General features: G+C 53.1%; 1 protein-coding gene across 4 annotated transcripts in view; it reads left to right on the top strand.

The window, feature by feature from the left end:
- Positions 1-27234, top strand: part of EPHB2 (EPH receptor B2) — a 127626-nt gene that overhangs the window by 76797 nt on the left and 23595 nt on the right. For all 4 annotated transcript variants that reach the window (XM_085080385.1, XM_085080386.1, XM_085080384.1 and 1 more), the window contains exons 4-6: positions 6396-6551; positions 6900-7235; positions 26185-26309. In XM_085080385.1, the coding sequence (XP_084936511.1) occupies positions 6396-6551; positions 6900-7235; positions 26185-26309 (617 nt within the window). The remainder of the gene's footprint in view (positions 1-6395; positions 6552-6899; positions 7236-26184; positions 26310-27234) is intronic.

Below are 27234 nucleotides of genomic sequence, written 5' to 3'. Positions count from 1 at the left end.
ATCTGCTGCTGAGGTGCAGGGTGTTGGCACAGTCAATGGGGATGTGTCTAAAAGCCAGGAGGATGCCTTTGCAGCCTGTGCTGTCTTGTTTCTATTTGTGTCCCATGGAGAACGATGGGGTTAAACAGGAACATTTGCATTGGGACCTCTCCCTTTATTGACAATTCTGTAATCCACATCATGGAGGTTCCCCTCCAGTTAATCTCATTTAACCCTGTTTTCCCTCCTGTATTTCCCTCCCGTGCTCTCCAAATGCTGTCAGAGCTGTTGGCAGTGACAGCACCTGGCAATGGCATTAATTGCTTATCTGAGGATGAGGTAACAGCGTATGCTGCTAATTAAATTTATCCCCAAGGAAACTGGAGGACCCATGCAGCCCCGGGAAGGGAGAGTGCAGAAACCTGGCACCTACAGGTCCCAGCTCCTTGCTCTTTCCAAGTTAACTGCCAGCTCCAGTGTCCAAAGGATTAGAGTGTCACCAGGTGCCTCCTCAAGGCATGACTGAGTCCTCTTCTCTGCAGCACTTTCCAGGCTGGGGACACCAGGGAAGAACTGGAAGCAGATCCAAAGGCAGTGTTGCTCCTTTGGGTTGTCCAGAGGCCAGCCTTTCACTAAGGGGACAAACACCATAGGGTGAGGGGCAGGGGACAGGGACAAGCAGAGGAGGGACAAATTTACAGGTGAGACAAAGTGAGACCATTCAGATGCAGAACTGAAAATAAGATCAAGATGCAAGGGACAGAATGGGACAGAATATGGGGAAAAGTCAGTGTCATTGTGACACCCATTTCATGTTCCAAGCAGGGCATTGGTTGGATGAAAGGAAAAGGGGAAATTCAGAGCTGGTTGGACATAATAGTTCTGCACGGGACATCATAAATGGCTTTTAACCAGGAGTGAGTAAATTTAGATTGGATACTGGGAAGAAATTCTTCCCTGTGAGGGTGGAGAGGCCCTGGCACAGGTTGCCCAGAGCAGCTGTGGCTGCCCCTGGATCCCTGGAACTGTCCAAGGCCATGTTGGATGGGGCTTGGAGAAACCTGGGATAGTGGAAGGTGTCCTTGCCCATGGCTTTAAGGTCCCTTTACAATCCAATCCATCCTGTCATTCCATGATTCCGTGAAATACTCCACACACCACCAGCAGCAGAGACTCAGAAGTGCTGGTGAAGGTGGGTCTGGGGTCTGAAGTCCAACCCAAACTTGCAGTGATGCCGCCACCAGCATGAACTCAAGGCAGCCATGGAATTGTGCTTGATCTCTGCCAAGGATGAAGCTCCACCACCCTCTCCCATGCCTGCACCATCTTTTGGAGAATGTCCAGTCTGAGCTTGTGGTCCTTGTCCTTGTTACAGGATCTGGCACCCTGACAAGTGTTTGAGTCTGTCTTCATCAGGTGCAGTTAGATCCCCCCTTACCCTGGTATCCCCAGTTACTCTGTCCAGCTCTTCCCACCTCTCCTATGCCCTGTGCCCCAAGGGTTTTTATCCTGATGACCCTCCACTGGACTCTCCTCTTCCTCTATATCACCCTTGAACTGGGTGAACCCAACGCTGGCCATGGCAGCATCCCCAGTGCCTGGCAGGGGAAAAGAAAACACCACCCTCCATGTCCTGGCCTTGTTCCTCCTGGCATGGCCCAGGACATTGTTCACTTGCTGTCCATAAAAGCATATCTGTGGCACTCATTCCATGTGAGGTCAGAGTGGGACCAAGACACCCACACAGGGTTTGTGAGATGATGAGGCTCAGTGGGAGCAGGGACGGCTGTGGGACAGGGACCCCAAGAGCATGGAGGAGGGATCCCAAAAGCGTGGAGAGAAATCCCAAAAGCGTGGAGAGGGACCCCAAGCCACGGAGGATGGTGAGAGACAGGATGTGGCCAAGGGGACTGGCCCTGGGTCCTGCAGCACCAGGGAGGCTGCAGAGCAGCCCCCAGCCCTGGCCCCGCAGGGAGAAAGGAGCCAGCGGAGAGATAAGGCTGGGGATTTAAGGCTCCTGGCGGATCCTGACAGAGCCAGGGCTGCCTGGTTTCCATCAGCTGTTAAAAATGCCTCTCTGGAGTGCAGGGATCCTTGCTGCCAGGAGAAACAGGGCCGGGCAGAGGGTGTGAGGAGGATCCTTCCTTTCCTCAGAGCCCTCAGCACAGGCTAAAGGTGCCATTTTAGGAACTTTTATTGTAGGAGGGAGCTGTTTGCTCAGAGCTGCTTCCAGGACAGGATGGGGTGGGCTCTGGAGGCTGGGGCAGTTTGAGATGCAGAGGAGCCTGTTTGGAGCCTGCCCAGCTCACACTGGATTAATTAAACAGTTGGTTAGAGAGAGGCAGTGAGACACGAGGGACCAGGGAACCCCTCTGCGGCCCCTCCTGCACGTTTGGCCACAGGCTTTTCCTGAGCCTTTGGGATGCCTGCCCCTGCTGAGCTGGCCCGGGACAGGAGGGCTGGAAGCTTGGTGCCAGCAGCAGAGGTGGCCTTGCCTCCCACATCCTGGCGTGCTCCTCTGCAGGGAGGGCATGGCATTCTTCTCCACAGCATTCCCTTCCCTTCAGGAGCTGGACTCGATGATCCTTGTAGGTCCCCTCCAACTCAGTATATTCTATGATTTTGTGATTCCTGAGGCATGTGCCTTCCCAGGCACAACCACCTTTACAGACCCTGGGAATGAGTGAATGGGAAACAAGGATCCCCAGTGCTGCTCAGCATTCCCAGCCTTGTTGGAGAGAGGCACAGCCAGTACTCCAGGCTGCCTTTGGAGCACCCCAGCGAGGCAGCCATTCATGGATCTGTGCAGCAGTGAGGCAATTAAAGGTCCATCTGTTCCCTGTGAACTGCTGTTAGCATCCCATTGGTGCTGGAGATGAAGGAACCCACCACGTGGGGAACTGCTGCAGTGATGGGGCCAGAGCCACTGGCACCGTAATCGCTCTCCAGGGATGAAGGATGCTTGGATAAAGTAGAAATCTCTGTGCTTTTACTATTTGAATTCCCTCTTTCCAAACAGGAATTTCTAAGAATGCTCTGTCCTTGTCCTTGCTGCAGGCCTAAGGAGAAGCAGCAATTTCCCAAAGCTGCTGTCACCTTCCAGGACAGAAAACTGGGGTGTCAGGCTAGACATCAGGAAAACGTTCTTCCCCCAGAGGGTGCTGGCACTGCTCAGGCTCCCCAGGGAATGGGCACAGCCTGAGGCTGCCAGAGCTCCAGAAGCGTTTGGACAGCACTGCCAGGGATGCACAGGGTGGGATTGTTGGGGTGTCTGTGCAGGGCCAGGGGTTGAATTTGATCCTTGTGGGTCCATTCCAAGTCAGGGTATTCTATGATTCTGTGGTTCTTCTAACACGTGGTAAGAACATTCCCATTGTTCAGGCAGGAGGGGGTTTAGCCCCTGTGTGAAGATTTCATTTTTGATTTGCTGTTTACTCTGGAAACAAGAATTTGGGTGGATGCCAAAGGAAAAGTTGTTTTCTCACTCAGGGGAAGACCTGGAGGGACCAGAACAGCTCTGAACACAATGTTTATTTATTTTACTTCTGGAGGTTGTCATTACTTGAGGAAAAATAAATCAATAAAGAAAGGACCTTGCATCAAATTTCAGTGATTTTCCTGTCTTTCCACATGATTTCAGAACATTTAACTTTGGAGAAGTTCTGATTTTTCCAGGATTATTTTATCCCATGGAGGACCTGTTGGGGAGTAAGGAAGTTGCCAAAACTCCCAGCTATGTTTTGGTGCCCCATGCAAAGAGTTTCAGTGTCCCAGCTTGGTATTTTTGAGGAACAACCATGCAGTCCCAGTTTTTATCCCTCTCCAGCCATTGACCTGTGCCAGGGCCAATGTGGGGAATGTTTTTATCCCTTGGAGTAGTCACTACACTCCACAGCTTGGGCACTTTTTGGATGTCTGTCTGTCTTGATGCAGAAGAAGCATTACAGGAAAGTTGCTATTTTTAAAATAAACCTCAGGAAGGTGAAAGAGGCCCCTGTCTGAAACCATCCTTGCTGGAATGACCCTGCATTTCACCCAGACTGTCAGACGAGCAATTTTGTGTGTTGGTCTTTTGTGTGTCTCAAATATTGGTATTAGTGCAGGAGCCCTGTTATCATGTCCCCATCGCTTCTGGGGAATGCAGAACTGCCTAGCCATCACCTCTCCTGACAGCTTAACACCCTCTGAGATGGGCTGGTCCTGAGGGAACTGGGTCAGGAATGGAATCGAACGCATGAGGGATCAATGGAAAGGTCCAGGAACATAAGGAGAATCCCATTTTTCAACAGCTCCTTTGACCATAAGAGGAAGGAGGGACTGTGCAAGTGGGAAGGCTGATGGAATTTTTCTGTAGAGCTTTTTTCACTGGAAACTCAGGATAATTCTGGAGGAAGAGAGATGAAAACAGGAAAAAAAAAAAAAAAAAGAAAAACCTTTTTTTATTTTCTGTTTTTCCCCAAGAAAAATAGCTACTTTGCAGCAATGGCTCTTGCTTGCAGCAATCCCGAGTGAATGTTTTTCCCAGGCTGTTTTCTGATCTGCCTCATTCCTGGGAGCCTTGGCAGGCGACTGAAGGACAAGTTTGTTAAACTTGTTTCAGCACAGGAAACCACCTGCCTCCCCCCAGGCTCTTCAGGCTGTGTAAGAATTAACAGCAGCAGAAAGTCACAACCAGGAGTTACCACAGAGGAACGCTCCAAGCTGAGCTTTTCCTTGGGCACTGGTGATCCCTGGGCTTGGAAAGGACTTTCTGGTGTTGAGAGCTTTGCAGGGCTATTTTTATCCATGAGTGCTGGATCTATGAGTGCTGGATCACAGTGTGGTCCAGCCTTCACCCCTGTCTGCTGTAGGCACCATGCACCCCCGTGTCCCCCTCACCCACCCTGTGGGGCTGGACACATGTGGGGTTCACTGGCTGCTGCCTGTAAAGCATTTTCTTCATCTGTGAGGAGCTCAGAGCCCTGGAGGGAGAGCCCAGCCTGCTGCTACTGCCCAGCAGAACTCACAGTTTATTTGTAATATTGAGTCATAAAATCATAAGGTTGGAAATGCCCCCTAGGATCATCAACCCAGCACTGCCATGTCCACCACTAACCCACGTCCCCAAGTGCCACATCTACAAAATCATGAATACAAAACTCTGTAGAGAGCTGCAAAAAGACCCTATGAGACAGTGTGACCAAGGAATGACAAGACAATTTGTATTCAATAGATTCGAGGTGATACAAACAGGAGAAAACAACCCCAGATTCATGGGATCATGGAATCATAGAGTGGTTTGGGTTTGGAGGGGCTTTAAAAGACTATTTGCCATGGGCAGGGACACCTCCTTCTAAACCAGTTCACACCCACCTGCACAGAAATGAGCTGGGAATTGGTCTGATGTCCCTCATGACTGAGATCTTGTGGCTTTAACATTTGGTACAATGGTGGTTAAAAAATAATTTGGACATTGCTGAAAAAAAAAAAGAGAATGAAATAGTGAATGTTGTTATGCAATATGGGGCATGACAGAGGCTTGGACAGCTCTAGGGATTGTGGACAAGGTGGACGGTTGACAGAGTGTCCACTGGCAATGGAAGTGTGGGATGGCATCAGGAATGGCAGCTTGGCTTTGAAGGACAGCAGTTTCTTCCTGAAGTGTGTGGTTACAGCACAGGGCTCTGTGGAGGTACAATGGGTGCAGAATATTTTCAGGGAATAAAAAATGGAGTGGGTAACAGTGGAAAAAACACCCACAAGGGATGCTGAGTGCAAGGAGCTGCATCTTAGGAGCAGGGAAGTGTTGTGGGCAATACGTGTGCCTGGTTCATATCCTGCTCCTTGGGTGATCATGGAATCATGGAATATCCTGACTTGGAAAGAGTCCACAAGGATCAAATCCAACCCCTAGCCCTGCAAAGATACCCCAACAATCCCACCCTGTGCATCCCTGGCAGAGCATTGTCCAAATGCTCCTGGAGCTCTGGCAGCCTCAGGCTGTGCCCATTCCCTGGGGAGCCTGGGCAGTGCCCAGCACCCGCTGGGGGAAGAACCTTTCCCTGAAATCCAGCCTAACCCTCCCCTGACTCAGTCACTGTTGGGGGGAGGATTCTGGTGTCCGTGGTCAGAGCTCATACAGCCACTCACATCTTACATGGCAGTGGCTAAAAATCCCCTCTGCATTCCTACAATCCCTGTTCTGTGCCTGTGGTTGGGGAATGGGGACAGAGGTGTCTGCATGGGGACACATCTCTGCAGGTACCTTCTCAGGGCCTTCAAACCAGCTGCTCCTTCTCTGCTGTGTTCACTTCCAGTTGTCAGGATTTCCTTTGGACTGTGCAAAGACCCAAGGGGGTGTTTTGGCAGCAGTGCCAGGCTCCAGGCATCCCCCCAGCCCCTCCTTGCTGCTCACCACTGCTGTCCTTCTCTTCCAGGCTGCCCCTCGGGGACATTCAAGGCCAGCCAGGGGGATGAAGGGTGTGTCCACTGTCCCATCAACAGCCGAACCACCTCAGAAGGGGCCACAAACTGCGTGTGCCGAAATGGATATTACCGGGCGGACGCCGATCCTGTGGACATGCCATGCACCAGTATGTGGGTCTGGGCAACTGGGAGGGGACCACACGGCGGGAAAAGGAGATGCTCATCAGTCAAAGCATTGAGGGATGCTTGACAAAGGCGCCTCAGTGGGGTTTTAGGGGATGCTATTGGTAAATTAAACTAACTGGTAAATTTTGCCAGGGCTGTCACACAATCAAATTAGCCTGGGATACGAGGACAGGTTTTATTCGTACTCTTGCCTTTGGATGTCCAGCTTGCTCCAGACATCCCTAACACCAAGAGCAGCAGCCGGCTCAGCTCATGCAGAGTCCTGCCCAGGGATTGGGAGGAGGATGGGGTGCAGCTGTCTCACACCTTCCTGTCTGTTCCCTTTCCAGCCATCCCGTCTGCCCCTCAGGCCGTGATCTCCAGCGTGAACGAGACATCCCTGATGCTGGAGTGGAGCCCTCCGCGGGACTCGGGGGGCCGGGAAGACCTGGTGTACAACATCATCTGCAAGAGCTGCGGGGCAGGGCGCGGGGCCTGCACGCGCTGTGGGGACAACGTGCAGTTCGCCCCGCGCCAGCTGGGCCTCACCGAGCCCCGCATCTACATCAGCGACCTGCTGGCACACACCCAGTACACCTTCGAGATCCAGGCCGTCAACGGCGTCACCGACCAGAGCCCCTTCTCCCCGCAGTTTGCCTCCGTGAACATCACCACCAACCAGGCTGGTAAGGGCTGGGTCTGTGCCCACAGAGAGCTCCCGACGCTGGGCTGGGCTGGGCTGGGCTGGGCTGGGCTGGGCTGGGCTGGGCAGCATCTCCTGGGCAGTGCTGGCTGAGCCCCTGTGGGCTGGAAGGGGACGAGAGGTGGGGTGAGATGTTGCTTACTCCATAATATTGGTGGTTGGCAATTCCTCGGTGAATCCCAAGCCCTCAGTATGAAAATATCCCTTATTTCAGTGAAAAGCTGGAGCGTGCCCCAAGGCAGAGCTGCCTCACCATCACAGCAGTGGAACAGCTCTTGGCACTGTCCCCTGGTGTCACAGCATCACTCTCCAGTGCTGGGTGTGGCTGAGCCTGAGGCTGTTGCCTCTGAGCATCATTGCAGGCACCATCAGAGTGTTGCAGACAGACTCCTGTTTCCTGGGGAGGGAGGGTGAGGTGGCTCCAGCATTTTAAGAGGAGCTGCAATCCCTGCTTGGACTGTGGAGAGAGCCAGGACAGACTGAGAAAGCAAAGGAGAGCTGCATGGAAGAGGGGCTGAGAGATGAATATTCGGGATAATGATCTGGGAATCTGCTGCAGGTCCTGTACCACTGCAGAGTCACTTGGTGAAGCAGCTGAAGCACAGAACTTGGAGGGTTTTGTTCAGTGTCTCCAGCTCTGTGCGGGGTGGCTTTGCTGGGGGAAGGGGTGGTCAGGGTGGCTAGCAGTGCTGCTCCTGAGAGGGTCCCCAACAATCCCCTGGCAGCTGTGCTGGTGGCAGGGAGCCCCACGGAGCTGCTGGCCAGGGGCTGCCTTCCCAGCCCACCTGGAAGCCATCTGGAGCTGGGCACAGGCTGGGGCTGGGGCTTGGCTTGATGGGGTTGAGGTGGAAGGATGCCAGTGAGGCACAGCCCTGCCTGGGACCAGGAGAGACTCTGGTCCCTCTGAACCTGCCCTGGACACTCCCTGAGCCCCAGGGCTGAATTTGGCAGCCATGGGTGAATTGCCTGGAGACGTGGTGTATTCTGGCTGCAGGGTGGGGTAAAACAGCGGCGGGGCAGGTGGGTAGCACTTGGGCATCACTTCCAGAGCCCAAGGGGAATAGAGGGAACCTGCAAAAATGTCTGGGGGAATCATGATGGTGCCCTCTGATCTGGAGTTAGCTCAGAAGCAGGGTCAAGGTGTTTTTCAGGCTCCAAGCAGGGCCAAGTCTGCCCCCAGGGAGGAGAGGGGAACGGGTCTGGGTGACCAGCTTCCTTTACCTGATGTAGAAAAGGTGGCTGTGATTGTACCTGGAGCTGGGATAGCGCTCTGCACCCTCCCATCGTGGTCCTGCACGATGGATGAATCACTTAATGCTCGTATTTTGCACTTGTTTTTCTGTGCTGTGCTTGAACCTTCTTGTATTACCCGTGGCTGCTCCCACCTGAGCAAAACCAGCGAGCTGAGTCGAAGGCGACTCCTTTTCAGTCGCCTGGATCCTCCTCCTTGTGTTTTCCTGGTTTGACACTCCTTTATTATCAGGGCTCACACTTCTCAGCCTGTGTGATGTCTCTCTTAATGTATCTATTCATTAGCACTAAACACTAACTGTCTGCTTGCTAATTCCTCTGTAATTAGAGGCTCTGAATTCTTCTGCTTACACTCGGCACCGCCTGGCAGCCTTGATGTAGATCATTAGCAGCTGGTAACAGAAGCTGCAGACACAAAGGCAGAGCTGGGACAGGAGAATGGAGGGTGTTGGGGGAAAGGAGAGGGAGCAGAGGGAGGATGAGCCTCCTCCCTCTGCCTTGGCTCTGGATAGAGCAGCCAGCTGGGGCTCCATCACTGAATGTGTGATGGGGTTGTGCTCCTGCCACAGCTAGACAAAGCAAAGTGCCCATCACCCCTCGGGGTCCTCCAGCACTGCAGGAAGCAAGGAAAACCGCCGTGGTTCCCCCAGGGGCACACAGTGACTGCTGGGGACCCCCTGTGCTGCGAGGTGCCACACATTCTTCGGCATCCACATTTATAAGGGCATAGAGTGCCAGGACAAGGGGGAATGGCTTCCCAGTGCCAGAGGGCAGAGATAGATGGGATATTGGGAAGGAATCCTTCCCTGTGAGGGTGGGGAGGCTCTGGCACAGGTTGCCCAGAGAAGCTGTGGCTGCCTCTGGATTCCTAGCAGTGTCCAAGGCCAGGTTGGACAGGGCTTGGAGTAACCTGGGATAGTGGGAGGTGTCCCTGCCCATGGCACGTGGGAAATTATCTTTAATATCCCTTCCAGTCCAAACCATTCTATGATCCCAGGAAAAATCTCGTGTGAGAGAGTGAGAAAACAACCCCTCCAGAGCAGCCAGAAGGAAGGTCCTGAGTGTGGCCAGGGGAGTGGCACAGGGTGGGTGATGGTTTGGTGACCAGCATCCCATGGCTGTGTTCCCTTCCACCAAACTGGATCCCCATAACCATGATCCAGCTGCCTTCCTGGGAAATACCTTGCGTCACCTCTGAGCCCAGGCTGTGTTTTCTATCCGCTCTTCTCAGCAGACTCTCCTTGACCTCCATCTCCACACTGCATCTCCCAGCTCACCTGCACTCCCCTGCACTCTCACACCCTGCAACTGAGCAGCACCTCATTCCCAAAGCTCAGCATCCCTCCAGGAGGGAGATCCAGGACTCTCCATATGCCACAGTCCCATCTGAAGGGACTGTGACATAGCCTGGGTGCCTCCAAAAGCCTTTTCCCAGCCATTCCTCAACAAAAGATCTGTGCCAAGAGGGTGGCTGAGAGCCATGCCAGCATCCCAAGCAGTCAAGGAGCTGAGCCTGGCCCAGGGCTCGGGTAATGACACTTGACTAATTGAGAGCCATGCCAGGCACCAGTTCTTGCTGGCAGGCCCTGACTAATAATTTGTGGCCTTTCTTTGGGGAGGGTCAGGGAGTGGGGAGTGTCTTGGTGCTGTGAGGATTTGCAGGTTCCATCCACACCAAGGACTGGCTGAGTGCTCTGGGAAAACTCAAGGAAAGGGCTGTGTGGGCAAGAATGAGTTAATAGCATGTGGGAAGGGCATTGCTTGGTAACTGTAGCTTCTGTGACCTAAGGAGAGAGGAAGAAGCCTTGGGATCTGGAGTATCCAGAGACAAATTCATGACCTCCCAGTGATGGGGTAAAGAGAGCATCCAGGTTGTTGGGAATGTGCCCCTTTTGTGAGCAACAGTTGTCACTGGGGATAAGGAGGGAGGATTAGTGCTGATGTCAGAGGCTCTTGGCTGCAGAGCTACAGAGAGCCATAAACAGCCCATGCAGATGGAATACCAGGAGTGTATGGTGGAGGAAACCAATCCACTGTCCAGATAAAGCCAACAGGATTGATTTCTCATGGTCTATAGATTCAGAAAACTTGTTATGATTATTTACATTGTTATTCTGGTGGCATTTTATAGCAGTGTGTCATGACATGATGATATGGGTTAGTGAATGTGGTGACATTCAAAGGTTGGACTTTGATGATCTTGGAGGTCTTTTCCAACCTTCCATGATTCTCTGGGTCCCTTGGCTGTGAAGATGTGCAGCTCACAGCTCTGCCCCAGGCTCATGCCAGGCATCAGTAGGGTTTGAATTTTGGTGGCTGTCACAGCCCTGCCCCAGGCTCATGCCAGGCATCAGTAGGGTTTGAATTTTGGTGGCTGTCACAGCCCAGGTTGTGTCCCAGTGCAGGGACTTTTGGGCAGGGCTGCCCCTACAGGACTCCGAGGTCCTGTAGGACAGGTGACCATGGTCCAAAGCAAGGACATGGGACATGGCCCAGCTCTGCTGGGGGTGTCCTGGCACTGGGCTGAGCCCAGCCTGGTTCTGTTACAAACCTGGAGGAATTCAGCCATGAGCGATGGAGCACGGGCGAGACAGGTCCCAGGATGTGCAGAGCACCAGAAAGAAGGACTTTTCTCTCACTTGCAACCACAACAATTCCCTTGGAGCCATGGTCCAGGAGCTCTGCTGGCACAGGCAGCAGGGGGCACGGAGAGGTCGGGGAGCAGACAAGTGAAGGGATGAGGTGGGCAGGACCAGACCTTCTCACCAGCCATCTCAGGCTGCTGTTTGCTTGTCACATTAGTGATGCTGCTGGCTAGACAGGGACAGGAGAGTTGTACTGCCTGGGGCACAGGGAGTCTTGCTTTTATCTTCTCACTTTCACTGTGCATCAGAGGATGTGTCTGGCTCCCTCCTTGTGAGGGAGGCACAGCAGAGCCCGTGCTGCTCCGGACACGAGTGGGAGTCGTGGCTCCTCCTGTTCTCTCTCATGCTGCTCAGCTGGGCCCTGCTGCAGCCAAGGGTTATTGTCTGTGAAACCAGAACCTGGGGAAGTGCAGAAATTACCTCAAAGGGCTGGAATGAGCTTTCCAGAGCTTCAAAGCTCTGAGTGTTTATTTATAACAGAATCCCTGAATGGTTTGGGTTGGAAGGGACTTTAAAGATTATCCAGTGCCACCCCCTGCCATGGGCAGGGACAGCTTCCACTATCCCAGGTTGCTCCCAGCTCTGTCCAATCTGGCCTTGAACTTCAACAAGATTTTGACACTCCACTTCCTTGTTTTTTCCAAAATGAAAGGCTGGAGGTTATACCATCTCAGCATCTCAGATTTCTCATCCAACTTCCCACCTATGTCAGGGCTTCTGCCAGCACTGCATGAGGGAAGTCATGGCTTTGGGTAGACAGTTATTGCTTATCTCCAAAGGCAGACCTTTCACCATGGTCCCACTGACTTATCCCTGATCCGCACCACCCTCCTGGGGAGGGAACTTCTTCTGATGTCCAACCTGACCCTCCCAAGCTATGATTTATGGCCATTGCTCTTTGTTTGACTAAGTTTCAAAGGTTCGAGCCCAAAGATGTTTTAGATCAGCCTGAATACCAGTTAGAATCCCAGAATGGTTTGAGTTGGAAGGAACCTTAAAGCTCAGCTCATTCCACCCCCTGCCATGGGGTTGAAGCAAGGACAGCTTTCACTAGCCCAGGCTGCTCCAGCCTGGCCTTGGACACTTCCAGGGATGGGAATTATCCTCCAATTCAGTCCTATCTTTCTCTAAAACACCTTTCAGGAAGACGACTAGTCCTGAGCCATCAAGAGACAGGCAGCCCATCAGGTCCTTTTATATGTAGCTTGCCCTTGCTTTTTTTCCCAGTGAAATCACTGATTTTCTGAGGCAGTATAGAAAACTGTCTGTCAGGACACCAGCGAAACATTTGATTCGGAAAACTGCAAGTAAAGCTGGAAGTGATTCTGTTAAGTCTGTCCAGGAACTGCATAAATTGGAGACCACAACAACCTGAGTGGGGAAGCATCAGCTGAGCTGAGGTGACTGGGGTCCATGAGAAGTAATCTCACACTTCTTGCTGTTTCAAGATCTGGTGGGGTACTTCTTGTTCACAAAAATGATACAAAAGGGAGAAAAGCAGGAATTTTCTGAGCTTTGGAGGCATCTCACACATGGAGGAGCCAGGGCAAGGCCTGTTTGCCTGTGTGACAGAACAAGCTGGAGGGTCTGCTGGGCTGCTCTCCTGAGGTCACATCACAGGTTTCTTCTTTTGGGGACTTCACTGGATGTGTTTCTGTGACAATTTGGCCTGGTCCCAGGTTCCAAACCTCCTGAAATCTTGGCATCCCCATGGCTGCTTCTCTTATCCTAGTTAACATCCAGACCTTGCCTTCCATGGACTTGTGTCACCATCCTGGTTCTGTCATCTGTCTTGTCTCCCTCTTCTCTTCCCTTCACCCCAGCTCCCACCTTCACCCTGACTGCCACCAAAACGTGATGTGGTTTGACATTTGCTGCCCTCCTCCCCTCTTTTGTTGTCCCAACCTGTTGCCTTCACTGCATCCCTCCAGCCTGCAGCAGCCGGTGCTGAGTGCCCAGGAGGGATCCTGCCATGCCAAAATCCCTTCTCCTCTGCCACTGGAGGCCATCTGCAGCAGATGGAAGGAGCTTTGCCAGCTGTTGGCTCTTCAGGATCCTCTTCCCACTCCTGTGGTGGGCAGTTGGGGGGATGTTGGCAGAGCGGGGTTGGGCTGCACTGCTGGAGCTTTCCAAGCAGATGCCGTTCCCTGCCCTCCACCAGCTCTGTGGGTTCCTCCTCCTGCTGACTCCCAGGCTTCCCTGTTGCATAAATTACACCATGAGTTGGAGGATCATTTTTCCCACACCTGCCTGGGGTTTCAGAAATCTGTTCCAGTGCATCTGGAGCTGGCTTTGGTCAGAAAACAGCAGTCTGTATGTGATGGATGGGGTGGAAAGTCCCTTCTGCTGGGGCCCAGCATGCCACCATCCCTGCTCTGTGCTGTGCTGGGAGCCGATGGGAAGGCTCCAGAGCTCACCTTTTTTCCTCCAGTGTTCCAGAGATTTGATTTATCCCTCCTGCTGCCCTTGGCAAACAGCCCTGGGACAGTGCCCTGGGGTGAGTGGGAATTCTGGAAGTTATAGCGAAGGGGTTGCTGCAGTCTCCTGGCCGGGTGCCCCTTGGTCCTTCTCAGGGTCCCTGGGGGATTAGTGGAGTCCCTCTGGGAAGGGATGAGTGTCTGTGGGCCCCTGTGCAGGCAGGAAGATGCTCAATGTGCCTGGCCTTGCACAGCCTGGTCTGTGGCCATCCCTGCCCTGGCAGGGGTGCAGAAGGAAGCTGCATTGCTGGGGCTGGGCAGGGAATGCTCTTCCCAAGAGAAAAGATTAAATTTCCAAAATTTTCCCCTACCCACAGGGAGCCTGGTGGAGTTCATCATGCAAGAGAGCAAAGGAACGAGTTCAGTCAGAAATTAGCAAGACTTGGTGATGCTCCAAGGGCTGGAGCCCCTCCTGAGCCAGGCTGAGAGAGCTGAGGTTGTTCACCTGGACAAGAGAAGGCTCCAGAGAGAGCTCAGAGACCTTTCCTGTGCCTAAAGGGGCACCAGGAGAGCTGGAGAGGGACTTGGGACAAAGGTTAAAGTGACAAGGCAAGGTGGAATGGTTTCCCACTGCTAGAGGGCGTGGATAGATGGTATATTGGGAAAGAATTCTTCCCTGTGAGGGTGGAGAGGCCCTGGCACAGGGTGCCCAGAGAAGCTGTGGCTGCCCTTGGATCCCTAGCAGTGTCCAAGGCCAGGCTGGATGGGGCTTGGAGTGACCTGGGATAGTGGAAGGTGTTCCTGCCCGTGGCTGGGGGCAGAACAGGACGAGCTTTCAGGTCTCTTCCAATCCAGACCATCCTGTGATTCCATGGATGCTCTGTAGCAGTCATCACTCTTTCAAGGAATATAACTCTAAGCTTGCAATGTCTGAAATTTTGAAATCAGGTTGTTCCTAAGGACAGTAGTTATTTTTGCAATTAATTGGCACTTTCTGGGAAAGTACCATTTTATGGACAACCTGGGAGGACAGGTTGGAGACAGGTAGGTCTGGCTCCTGCCTTGTTCCTACTCCTTGCCAGCCTTTTGCTGGTGACATCCCGTGATCTGGAGCAGATGAGTTTTCCGCATGCAGAGGGGGCCAGGAGGTGGGAACACCCCTGGCACGGTGTGACTCCAAAGCTGCCCTGGCAGCGGCGTGGGGGGTGCCAGGATCCTCTGGAGCAGCTCCTCTATGTGGGAACAAAGCCCTGCAGGCCGGGTGGCACATGCAAATGTGGACTGCAAACCCCACGGAACAAAGAGCTCAAACACAGCCAAACCCTTGGCTGCCTGGCCAAATCGCTGCGCTTGTGGCATTAGCAACTGCTGTAAAGGCTGTAATCTACACCAAAGCCTGCCTTGATTCAAGTGGGGCCGCAGCCAGGACCAGCTTTGGGCTGCTTTGCTGTGTTTTTAAGATTTTCCGGCATTTGTAGTTGCAGACTCAAGGAGCTGTAGGCTGGGCCCACTGGGAAGTTTTCCAGACACTTGACACAGCGTGGGTACCAGCCTGATGAGGCCATCTTGCCAAGAACCTCAGGAACAGAAACCTCACACACTGTGAAACACCAATTTTCCAGAGCTCCAACAAGTCCAGGAATATCCCAGACCTGAGAGTTTTTACTCCTTTAAGGGCAAATGTTTATTAAAGAGCCCCAGTGCTGCCATTCCTTGCTTTCCTTAGCTTCTGCTGGAGAGAATTGGTTCCAAATGTGTGTGGCTCCTGAACTTGCCATCACAGGGGCAGAACTGAGAAAGGAACTGGGATGCCAAATGTTGTAATAGTGCAAGGAATAGAGAGCCCTTTTAGCAGGAGAGTCACACGCACACATGTGCTGGTGGAGGGGCTTCTGGAGGTCTCCAGCCCGACCTCCCATGCAAAGCAGGGTCCCCAGGGTCCCCATGGAGGGCAGATCAGGAGGATCCTCCCTTCTTCCCTTCCTGATCCAGGTATTCCTCACTGTGGTGCTTTCAGTGCTCATGTTGGAGGAAGGCATCTGAATTCAGATCCATTCTCCAGGAGGGCCCATGGTGTGAAAGCCTGTGACGCTTAAATGGCAGGAGAGAGTTTTACTGAGAAAGGCAAAAAAAAGGAAGGTTTCAACCAGAGAAGTAAATTTTCAGTTTGATACCTGGATGTGTTTGGACTCTGAGCTGAACAGGAGCAGAAAAACTGGTGCCTTGGGATCAGTGGTGGGACCTGAAGTGGGGACAGCTGGACCATTGCACAGTGACAGTCACCTGCTGGGGGCTGTGTGGGACTGGGGTGCTTTCGGGCAAGGAGGGAGGGCTGCTTTGGATTAGGGTGTCCCTTGGGTGAGATACGGGTGCAAGACATCCAGGTCTCTGGGAATGTGGGAGTCAGTTGCCCTGGCTGTCCCCTCTGCCCATGCTGGAGAAAGAGAGGTCACCCCCACCCCTGTGCCTACTCCACCAGCCCGAAGCCTTGCACAGAGGCCCTGTGTGCTCCTGCCACTTCAAACACTGCTTTCCAGACTGCTGGAGCCTGAATCCCAGCCTAGAGGTCTCCAAGCCCTGTGGAGTAAAGGTCAGGGTAGCCCTTGCTCCGTGACTGATCACAGCACCGTCCTGGCTGCTGCACTGCATCACCTCCAGCCTCACTGCAGGGGCTGTGGGAATCCTGTCCAGGGAATGCCCTGCTCTGGTCCCCCAGGGAATCCTGTTCCCCACATATAGGAGCTACCTGGGTCACCCAGTGAGACCGAGTCCTTGGGTGAAGGCAGCGAGAGGGAAGCTTGCCCCCGTCCCCCAAGGTTTTCCAAGTCTCTGCCTTCGCCACAGTGGCAGGACAGTTGCAGGCATCCTCTGCCAGATGCTGTGACAACTTTCTGCTCCGACAGAACTTGCTCCCCCACATCTCCCCATTCCCTACCCTGTCCCGTGGCCTCTGGACTGGCTGGTGCCTTGCAGCATCATGGTGCATTTCCCTGCCACTCTGTCTTCAGCTGCGGGTCAGGCAGTTAATCCTGACCCCGATCACAGCCGCTGCTGCACAGGGTAATTGAAAATGCCAGAATTCCCTGCTGACCCTCCTATAATAAAAGTAGTTCCCCCCCTCCCGCCCCCATCCGGTAACCTGACACTCCAGGGACCGAGATCTGTCAGGAGGGCTCCGTGGAGATGCTGGAAAGCTCCCAGCTGTTCACCTCACTTTTTCCCCTGGGTGATTTCAAAGTGTTGCCGGGGAGAGGCCACAGGCAGGGCTGGCTTTGCTCTCTCTGCATCTTGAGTGTTCTCCAGAGCAAATGTTGACTCTGTCTGACATGACATGGGTTAGTGGTATTAAAGTGATCAGAGATAGGGGTTTTGCTGCCTGTAACCTGACTCTCCCAGCTAAGCCAGTGGAGGAACAGGGAGCTTTGATTTTACCGGGATCTCAGCAGCACTGCCCCACTGGCAAGGAGTAGGGGCTGAGCCTTGGAACTGGTAGGTGAAGGGGCGCTGGCTGCAGAGTGGGGGGCAGATTGCATGGCAGCCTTTCAAATGGGTCTAAGGACGATGAAAGAGAAGCTGTGGAAAGATCCTGGTGTCCCCCCTGCAGGCTGGAGTTGCACAGTCCCACCAGACACTCCCAAAAGACGATGTCAGCAGAGTCTGAGCCTCTGGGCTGCTCCCTGCAGTGCTGCCCTGGCTGATGGCAGTCTCTTTTCCCATTTTATTCCCTTTACAGCAGCAGTCCAGCTTCCCAGCCTGCACAGTGTGACCTTCCACAGGTCACAGCAGGGCTAAGGTTTCAAAGTGGCCCTGGAACACCATGGACATTTTCCAGTGTGTAGCTGGAGGTGGTCTTGGTTCACAGCATCACCTCCCTGGGAGCCAGACCTAAAACGCCCTGGCAGTGCTGGTGGCCCAAGAGTCAGGACCTGACACAGAAAATGTGCCTCTGCTATCAAAGTCTGTTAGAAACAAGGATGCCCTGATGGGTATACCCTTGGGATGGGATGAACCAGGATACACTGAATCAGAAAATCACAGAATCCCAGACTGGGTTGGATCGAAAGGGACCTTAAAGATCATCTTATTCCACCCCCTCTCATGGGCAGGTTCACCTTCCACTGGACCATGTTGCTCCAAGCCCCATCCATCTTGACCTTAGATACTTCCAGGGATGGGGGCTGGTAGAGCTGGGATATGAGGGAGGTGACCTCAGGATGTTGAAAAGGCAGGGCTGGGAGAAAGGAACAGCTCCCAGATTGAAGTTCTTGTTGAATAAAAGAGGAAGGTGCCCTAGGAGATGTCCTGAGGCTCCTGGTACTGCTCAGAGTTCTGGTGCTGTAGGGATGGGTTGGGGAGGGAAATACGTGAGCTGCCTAAGAACCCTCAAAACAACTCAGAGACATAAAAGCAAAGAGGAAAATGGGCATGTTTCTTTCTCATTGCCCCAAAACAATTCTTCATTGTGTGATGCCTGTCCCCCACTGCTTTTTGTCAGCTTTCTCATCATGAATTGCCCTGAGCTTTAGAGAGAGTTTTACCAATTACATGAATTTTGGATGCATCGAGGATCTCTCACCCTGCTCCCAGCAGGACTGGAGTGATAGGAAATGCAGCAACAGCCTCATCCCCCTGTTCAGCAGGCAGGTGCAAGGAGTGAGGAACCAGTAATCATCTCCTCCCTTCCCTGAGCTGGGGGGCGCAGCCAAAAAAATCCAGCGGAAAAGTGCCCAGTGGAGAGGGAAGAGCAGCTCTGCAAGGCTGGGCTGAGGCTGGGCTGAGGCAGGGAAGCATCACCTTGGACACACTCAGAGGAGGTGGATGCTGACTCTGGAGCTGAGAGATGGATCTGACTATTGATGTTTTGAGATTTGTGTTTGGAAAGGAGATTTACAAAAAATTGGGAAAGGTAGGGGAGATAAACTCAGGCTGACAAATGTGTGAAGTGCTCAGGAAACTCAGTCTGCTTGGATAACAGAAAGGTATCATAGAATCATATGCTGGTTTGGGTTGGAAGGGACCTTAAAGATCCTCCAGTTCCAGCCCTCCATGGACCAAAAGGAAATACTTTCATTATCTTTCAGTTCTTCTACAAGTACAAAATTCTGATTTTGGACTCCTCCTTCATTTAGCTACAAAACCCAGAAAAGTTCCTGCAGTTGGAAGCTGAAGTCCATAAATTTCAACCTGAAAATAAAAGGTGCATTTTCAAAGAGAACTTGAGGGAAACCTCCCTAGAGGCACGGTGGGCTCAGCATCATCTGAAGGAGCCCTTCATCCTTCTTTAAAGGAAGTGGGGGATGTGTCTGTAACATACTCAGGGGGTCAAGCACAAGTGTTTCAGCTGTTTTTAACTCTGCCTGGGCTTGTGCAGATGTTCAGACCTGGATGTTATGGAGCTTTTCCCAATTCTCTGCTAAATTGCTGTGTTCTTCCACTGTCTCATTGTGCTGCCCTGGGTTTGGTGTGACCTTCTTCAGACTTTCCTGTGATTAAAAAGTGATTATTTCTCCTGGAAAATCCACATTTTGTTCCTTCTTTTTTTCTTCCATTTCCTTCTTTCCCTTAATCCTTTTCGTCATTTCCAGCACGTCCCAAAGAAGCAGCTATTTGTATGAAAGACAAAATCTGGCTGTGCCAAGCCAGAGGCTTCATGGTACAACCAACACCCCCCTTTGTCCATACAGGAGATCAGGCAAATCCTTACTTACAGAACCCAAAGCCTCTTGTGGAGATCAGTGCTGGTTAAGCTGCTTCTGTGTGATGGATCTGTGCCACCTGGGGCTTGGTTTCCCTTAGCACAGGCTGCTTAAGTAGCCTCGAGGTGCTACTCTGGAGCTCCCTGGTTCTGTGCCCAGGGAGGTGTTATCCTCATGTCACAGCATCTGCTGGGAGCAGCTCTGTTGTAGGGAAACCTGGACATGCTTTCAGTCAAAGATGTAAAGCTGTAGAGGGATGTGCCTGCTTTGGGATCTTCAGTAAAGGCTCTTTTTAAAAGAAAGAGGCAGCTCTTTCATAGAAATGGCTTCGGCTTCATAACCAGGGCCCAGACCATCACTCTTGATCTCTTTTCTTCTCCTTTTTTTTTTATTTTGGAAGACATGCTTTGAATGCTGGATGTGCCTCAGCTACAGTGCCTGGGAGACAGGACATGGTGGGGCTCATTTACAGGGATGTGGCAGAGAAAGAATGGGCTTTATGACCAAAATTGTCATTTTGTATCTGGTGCTAATCAGAAAGACTAAAGGGTGCTCATGCAGAGGGGCTGCTAAGGGAAGGCAGATGCTTCGAGGTTTAAAGACTCAGATAACACAGCTTCCCTTGCTTGGTGTGGTGCTGGGATCATCCTGTGGGCAAACAGGTTGGACCAGAGGCTCCGGGAGTCCCATCCCAGCACCATTCCCAGGATTTGGTGGTCTAAGGAACCAAAGGTGGAGTTGGAAGGGAGGGCTTAGGCCTGTTAGCCTTCACAGTTCTGCTCCATGCTCCATGTGGAGGCACCTGGGGCTCTTGAGTCATCCCTTTCTCCAGCCTGGTCTGTGGAATGGAATGGAATGGAATAGAATAGAATATTTCATCTGGAAGGGACCTACAATCATAGTCTAGTCCAGCTGCTTCACCTGGACGTGGAAGATGAACTTGGGAGAGGCCAGAGCAGCATACCTGGACTCTGTCTGTCCCTCTGGTCCATGGCTCTGGGACCAAGCCCATCCACAAGAGGACAGGATGCTTTTCCTTGCCTGTTAGTCTTTTGCTACGTTAGAGCATCCATTCAGGATGTATCAGACCCACCCTGACACTGGCCAGACCAACCTCGTGATGTACAAGAAGCATTGGCCTCCATGAGGCTGAAACTGCTACATGAATTTTGGGAGGGTCAAATACTCCTGAATGGCCTGGTGGCTTTGATGTTTCTCTTGCCAAACCCCACTGTGACCACACATTTCCTCCCCAGTCGGTGTTTGAGCCTTCCTGGAAGACAGTCAGTCAAGCCGGACATAAGATCCCAGTTCTTCTATGAAGATGCCTTCATGGAAAATATGCTGTGTAGTGGGATTTGAGACCTTGCCTGGTTTATGGACAATGGACAATGCTATGTCCATCTTGTGGCACTGAGCCAGTGTGGTTTGAGAGGACACTCTCTTGAGGTGTCTTCGAATCCCCGAATGGTTTGGGCTGGAAGGGACCTTACAACTCAGCCTATTCCACCCTTTTCCATGGGCAGGGACACGTTTCACTATCCCAGGTTACTCCAAGCCCCATCCAACCTGGCCTTGGACACTTCCAGGGATCCAGGGGCAGCCACAGCTTCTCTGGGCAGTCTGTGCCAGGGCCTCCCCACCCTCACAGGGAAGAATTTCTTCCCAATATCCTATCTAACCCTGCCCTCTAGGGAGCCATTGCCCCTTATCCTGTCCCGCTTGTCCCCAGTCCCTCTCCAGCTCTCCTGGAGTCCCTTTAGGCCCTGGCAGGGGCTCTAAGCTCTCTCTGGAGCCTTCTGTTCTCCAGGTGAGCACCCCCAGCTCTCCCAGCCTGGCTCCAGCCCTTGGAGCATCTCTGGCATCTCCGTGGCCTCCTCTGGACTCGCTCTAAACACCTCCACATCCTTCCTGTACTGAGACCCCAGGGCTGGAGGCAGCTCTGCAGGGGCATCTCTCCAGAGCTGAGCAGAGGGGCAGAATCCCCTCCCTGGACTTGCTGCCCATGCTGTGGGGTCTGCCCAGGACATGAATGGATTTCTGCCATCGCAGCCTTGGCAAAGCTCAGTGGTGATCCCTTCAGGGAGGTGATGGCCATGTATCTCTGCTGGCAACACCTGAGAATGGGGGGACTTCTTGAATGCCATCCTTCCCAAGTGTTTGCAGTTCCTGAGCTCAGGCAGCTTCTGGCCCCCTGTGTGTGCTGCAGAGCAGCCAGAGCAGCAGAGCTGTCAGCAACCCACACTGATCCTGCAGACCTGCCCCAAGCCAGGGAAGTCTGCTCAACTCCCTGGATTAAGATAAACTGCCAGAACTCCCAGCCCAGCCTGGGCAGGAGCCAGGCTGTGATCAGTGTTGTGTGGCCGTGCAGGGGCTCGGGGTGGTGACCACGGAAGTGTCACTCGCATCCCTCCTGTGCCTCTGCCCCAGAGGGGTCACGGTGTGGGACATGTTGGCTTTGTACATTAGTGGATTTTCATTAAGCTTGTTTTACACTCCAGTGGTGGTTTTGGCATGGTTTATTTCTCCAGCAATTCAGAGAAGCCACAGGGCTCCACTGCGAGGAATCTAGGATCTGAGTCCATCCATGATCAAGAGGATGCAGAAAAGTGCTTTTCAAGGACTGCAATGGCTGGGTTTGCCTCAGTGCCGAGTGCCCACAATGCCAAGGGTGTGGGTTTGATCCCCACATGGATCATTCACTTTAGAGTTGGGCTCAATGATCCTTGTGGATCCCTTCCAACTCAGAATATTCTGTGAAATCTGTGAAATCAAATTATGTTGAGGCTCAAGGGGTTCAGTCAGGAGCAGGGTTTCCATCTGCTGTGAATGGAGGTCTGGGTTTGGTTTTTTTTCACTGCTGGAACACACCTACCCCTGGAGACCCCACTGGGATAAATCCGCCTCTGTTCACACCTTCATGGTGACATCTCAGGATGATCAAGGCACTGAGAGTGGGGAGGCTCCATATCTGATCTCCTCTCTGTGTCACAGGGCACAGTCAGCTGCCTGGGCGTGGCGTCAGGATCCAGCAGAAGCTTTTCCTCCCGACTGGACCTGGAAAAGTCACCCTGAGGTCTGGCTGGCTCCTCTAAACTGGTTTCAAACTCAGACATCCAGTGCCAGACTGTTTCTGATAAACAGGACTGGGAGCCTCTCTGTGCACCCCAGGCCCTCACCTGGGGTGAAGGGTGTGACAAGGACCATGTTTTGTGGCATTGCAGAGTGCTGTGCTCTGTTAGCAAAAAATACAGGAGAGGGATTGTCCCATCTGCTCAGCACTTATGGGACCACTTCTGGGGCACTGATCATCTCTGGGGCTCCCAGCACCACAGTCATGGACAAACTGGAGCAGGTCCAGCAGGACAGTGAGGTTGTGCTGGGGCTGGAGCATGAGAGGTGAGGGCAGCTGAGAGCTGAGTCTGACCAGCCTGGAGAGGAGAAGACTGAGGGGCATCGAGGGAGAGAACGGTGGAAATGTCCACAAGACATAACCAGCAAAATTCAGTGCAATGTGAGGGCAAGTTTCTTTCTCACGAGAGCAAAGCAGCTGGTGGCTGGTGCTCAGAGAGCCCGTGGGATCCCCATCTGTGGGGATCAGATTTATTAGGTCTCATTTGGACACAGTCTGGAATAAAATGATCTGATTTTGAAATTATTCTGCCAGCCTGTGGGACCAGAAACATCCAGAGGTCACTTCTGACCTAGACCTTCCTGTGATTTTATTCTTGTGCACTCCCCTGGTGTCTGATAAGAGGCGCAGTTACTGAGGCTATGCAATGGGGAGGTTCCTGCCCTTCCAGAGCCCCTCCCTTACCCCAGGTGCAGGAAAAGCGCTGAGGTTGCTGTAGTCATTCATCTCACTTGCCTCCTCCCACCATGCAGCACATTTGCCTCATTCAGCTCCTTAGATGAGCTCCACCTCATCCATTTGGGTCTTTTGCTGAGCCAGACAAGGGCAGGTTCACCGGGTAACAGCCGTGGATGAGTCACACACGTCTTGCTGTAGCTCTTGTCTTGTCCAGCTCCCTCAGGAGCGGCAGGAGATGCCTTGGAGAAGTCCTGCACTCCCAGGCTGGGGTGCAGTGCATGGAACTGGAAGAACATCCCAGAGACCTCCCTCCTACCAGGAGGAACCTGACGCTGAGGAGCTTCTCCAGCTGCAAGGCTACTGAACCTGTGCCTAACTCATGGGATGTTGCCAATCCTGGTGTTGTGGTGGGACAGCTGTGGGTGTACAGAGCCCTTGTCCTGGAATAACCCAGTGTCTGAGTTTGGGCTCAGTTCCCAGAGCAGGTGGCAGAGTCACCATGGGCTGTGTGCTCCCCTCTGTCCAGTGCCATCCCTGCTGCAGGGCATCCGCAGTATGGCCATGTCTTCCTTCTCAGCCTTGTCTCCAGAGACAGAGACATTTGTCTTGAAAATTGCAGATGTCCCACAGAATCTGTGTCAACAAGGAAGCAGTGAGCTGTGGCAAGAGCTGACAGGCTCCAGAAATGTTACCTGTGTTTTATCTTCATGCCAGCATGAGAAACTATTCCCAGGAGTTTGGAAATATGTGGCCTGAAGTGGTGGGACTGGGGTGTCAAGGCAGGAGGGAAGCAGTGCCACCGAACAAGGGGACGGTGAGGTGACACAGAGGGTTTCAGGCTGGTGGGTAATGGGGCTTGTCTTAAGCAGAAATGGATGGAAGGACTGGCCTCAGAATCTATTAGAATCCTGGAATGGTTTGGGTTGGAAGAGACCTTAAAGTTCATTTCATCCCACCCACTGCCATGGGCAAGGACACCTTCCACCAGACCAGGTTGCTCCAAGCTCCATCCAACCTGGCCTTGAACACTTCCAGGGATGGAAGTTCTCTGCTGTCCTTTAGTTTTCTAGAAGCTCAACAGCACTTCTGAGGTTAATCCACATCACAACTTCCTTCAGGTGTGGTGAACCAAGGCAGATGAAGGGAAATGGTGCAGCAGTGTGGTGGTAGATCTTGCTTTACCCAAACCCAACCCGTTGGCACCCAGACGTTGAACATCCTGGGAGCTGCAGTGGTCTGAGTCAGAAAAACAACAGTGAAGAGGCAGATGGTGGATCAAAAAATGGCTTTTGTTGGTGTGCTGGAGAGGAGTTGCTCAGTGGTAATTCACTGTGATGTGCAGGAACATGCTGGGGCCACGCTCATCCAAGCACCACAGTTCTGCCACTGCAATCCCAGCTGGTACAGCTCCTGTCACTGCCCCTGATGCCAAGGGGAGCCAGCCTGGAGCTGGATGAGAGATGCCTTCCTTTGGGTGCTTCTCCTCCAGGCTGTTTCTCAGAGCTGTCAAATGAGTTGTTCTTCCATGAAATATTCTAAGGGCTGGACTTGGGAAAGCCCATCTGAGTGCAAAGCTCTGCATCCATTTGGCCTGGCATGCAAGTGATGGGGAAGCATTCATGCTGCCACTCTCCAGTCTTCTCCCACCCCTGAGGCTTCCCCTGTGCCCTGAAGCTGCTGCAGGGGTGAGCCTGAGCAGGCAGACGTGCCAGGGCTAATGCTCAGCTGGAGCTGGCACTCTCCCGGCTGGGCTGGCGCTGGGGGAGGTCTGGGATGGCCCTGCACTGACATGGATGTGCTGGCAGTGCCAGCAGCAGGCTGGGCACAGGCAGGGCACACACGTGTGCTTGTCTCACCAGTCTAGGATGTGGGGAGAGGAGGCAGCACAGGCACCTGTGGGTGTCAGCCCTGCAGCAAGGGTGGGGGTTGTTGGCTGCTCTGCTGTCAGCACCTGGAATCAGAGAATATCCCAGCTTGGAAGGGACCCACACAGATCATCGAGTCCAACCCCTGGCCCTGCCCAGGAGACCTCAACCATCCCATCCTGTGCATCCCTGGAGTGTTGTCCAAATGCACCTGGAGCTCTGGCAGCCTCAGAGCTGTGCCCATTCCCTGGGGAGACTGAGCAGTGCCCCAACACCCTCTGGGGGAAGAACCTTTTCCTAATACCCAAACTAACCCTCCCTGAGACAGCTCCAGCCATTCCCTCAGGTCCTGTCCCTGGTCACAGAGCAGAAATGGGAGCTGCGTTTCAGGAGGGCACTGCAGACTCTGATGGGCTTCCTGATCCCACAGGATTGAAAGCAGCCTGGGCGGTTGGCTCACCTGCCCTGCTCCCCAGCACGCCGGACCAGAGCCAGTTGCAGTTTCCTAGGGAGGTGGCAGCTCCACAGTCTGGTCCTTGCCCCATGGGCTTGTCAGCTCAGATCCCTGGGCAGCTTTCCCACGGTGTGGCACGGCTGAGCCCACACAGTGCCCACCTGGCTGAGTGTCCAGCCGTGGCCTGGCAGCTGCCCGGGCTGTCTGTGAGCCCTGGCAGGGCCCTTTGTGCTCGGTGGGATGAGCTCAGGGCCGTGCTGTGTGCGGGGCTGGGGGGGTGGGCGGCTCTCCATTGTCAGCGTGTCAGGTCAGCTTTGCGTTGCTTGCTCAGGCTGCTGGATGTACCTCCCGTGATTGGCATGTGCAACTTGCAGCCCCAGCCTGCCTGAGCCTTGGGAAGCTGCTCTATGCAAATGGAAAAAAGTACAAACCCCCCAATTTCCCCACAGCAGGCAGGGAGGAGTGCATGGAATGGGGCTGGTGGGGCTTTTTCTGGTGGAACAGTGCTGTACCTGTTCCAGCCCGGGGCTCCTTTTGCCTTGGAATTACCCGTTTTCCTGTTTGAGATACTGTCCTACATGTTTCCTATCTACCAATTCAGCAGAACCATTTTTTTCTCTCTTAACTGCTCTCTACAAACAGCAAAACCCAGGATCTCCTGACCTCTGGAAAGCACTCCCCAGTGAATTCCAAAGCTCCAAACAGTTATAACCCACCTGCCCACCTCCTATGGAGGGGGTGGGGTCCCACCTGTGCAGGTGTCTGACTGTCCCCCTCTTTCTCTCTCTTCCAGCCCCTTCTGCTGTGTCCATCATGCACCAGGTGAGCCGCACTGTGGACAGCATCACCCTCTCCTGGTCCCAGCCCGACCAGCCCAACGGAGTCATCCTGGACTATGAGCTGCAGTACTACGAGAAGGTACGCGGGACCTCAGCAGGGGTCACCCAAAGGTTTTGGGGAGAGGACGGGGTGCAGAGCTTCACTTAAGGGTGTTTGGTTTGTCAGTAGGTGACTTCTCTGCTGATGTGGGTGAGAGTGACCATCAATTCCTCAGGGTCCAGTGATGGTTCCAGTGGCCCAAGTGTAGAAAATCTGCTGGTCGTTTGGGAGCTTCATCTCCACAGCACTAGTGGCGAGTGGACCCATTGCAGGGAGAGCTGGGTAGCCAAGGTCCAGGGTGTAATTTCCTGCACTGGAGCATCAGTAGGGAATGGGGACAGAAGGGAACATCCAGTCCCAGGCTGGAGCACACTCACTGAGTGTCCAGCCTTGGAGACTTTATGGAGTGCTGTCCCTGGGTGCATTTACACCAAAGGTGAGTTTGGCAACTCTTCAGCATCCTGAGCCCAGATGCTGTACAGGGAGAAGGTGGCCCATGCTCCCAGGAGAGGCCATGCTGCACTATAGAGTCAGTGTGGTGGGGTCCCACAGCTCTGGCTCTTTCATCCCAGAGGAACCTGCTCCTTCCATAACCTCCCTGCCCAGGCAGGCAGAGGGATTTCAGTCTGGACTGTGCCAGGGTGTTCATCCCACCAGTGGCTGCTCAGAGGCCTGAGGCCCACGTGGATGTTGATCCCAGGCTCTGCCTGGCTGAACTTCCATCCATGCAACCCAGGGGAGATGGGGAGCAAGAGACTTCTCCTTCCAGGAATCTGCCCCCTTGCACAAGAGCTTATAAACTATACATTATAAATTGCAAACTAACTAATTAAAAAGCTTTATGATTAAATGGAACTGAAAATATTTTTCCCAGCAGTTGCCGGAAGAAATGATTAATCCCCCCCACTGCCTGCCTGTGACCTATTTTCTCATCACCAAGAGCCAGAGGGAGAACGGGGAGGAG

The sequence above is a fragment of the Lichenostomus cassidix genome, chromosome 21 (genome assembly GCF_008360975.1).
Source record: "Lichenostomus cassidix isolate B80296 chromosome 21, HeHo_3.0, whole genome shotgun sequence".
In the NCBI taxonomy this organism is placed as follows: domain Eukaryota; kingdom Metazoa; phylum Chordata; class Aves; order Passeriformes; family Meliphagidae; genus Lichenostomus; species Lichenostomus cassidix.
This window is presented reverse-complemented; position numbering and strand designations above follow the sequence as displayed.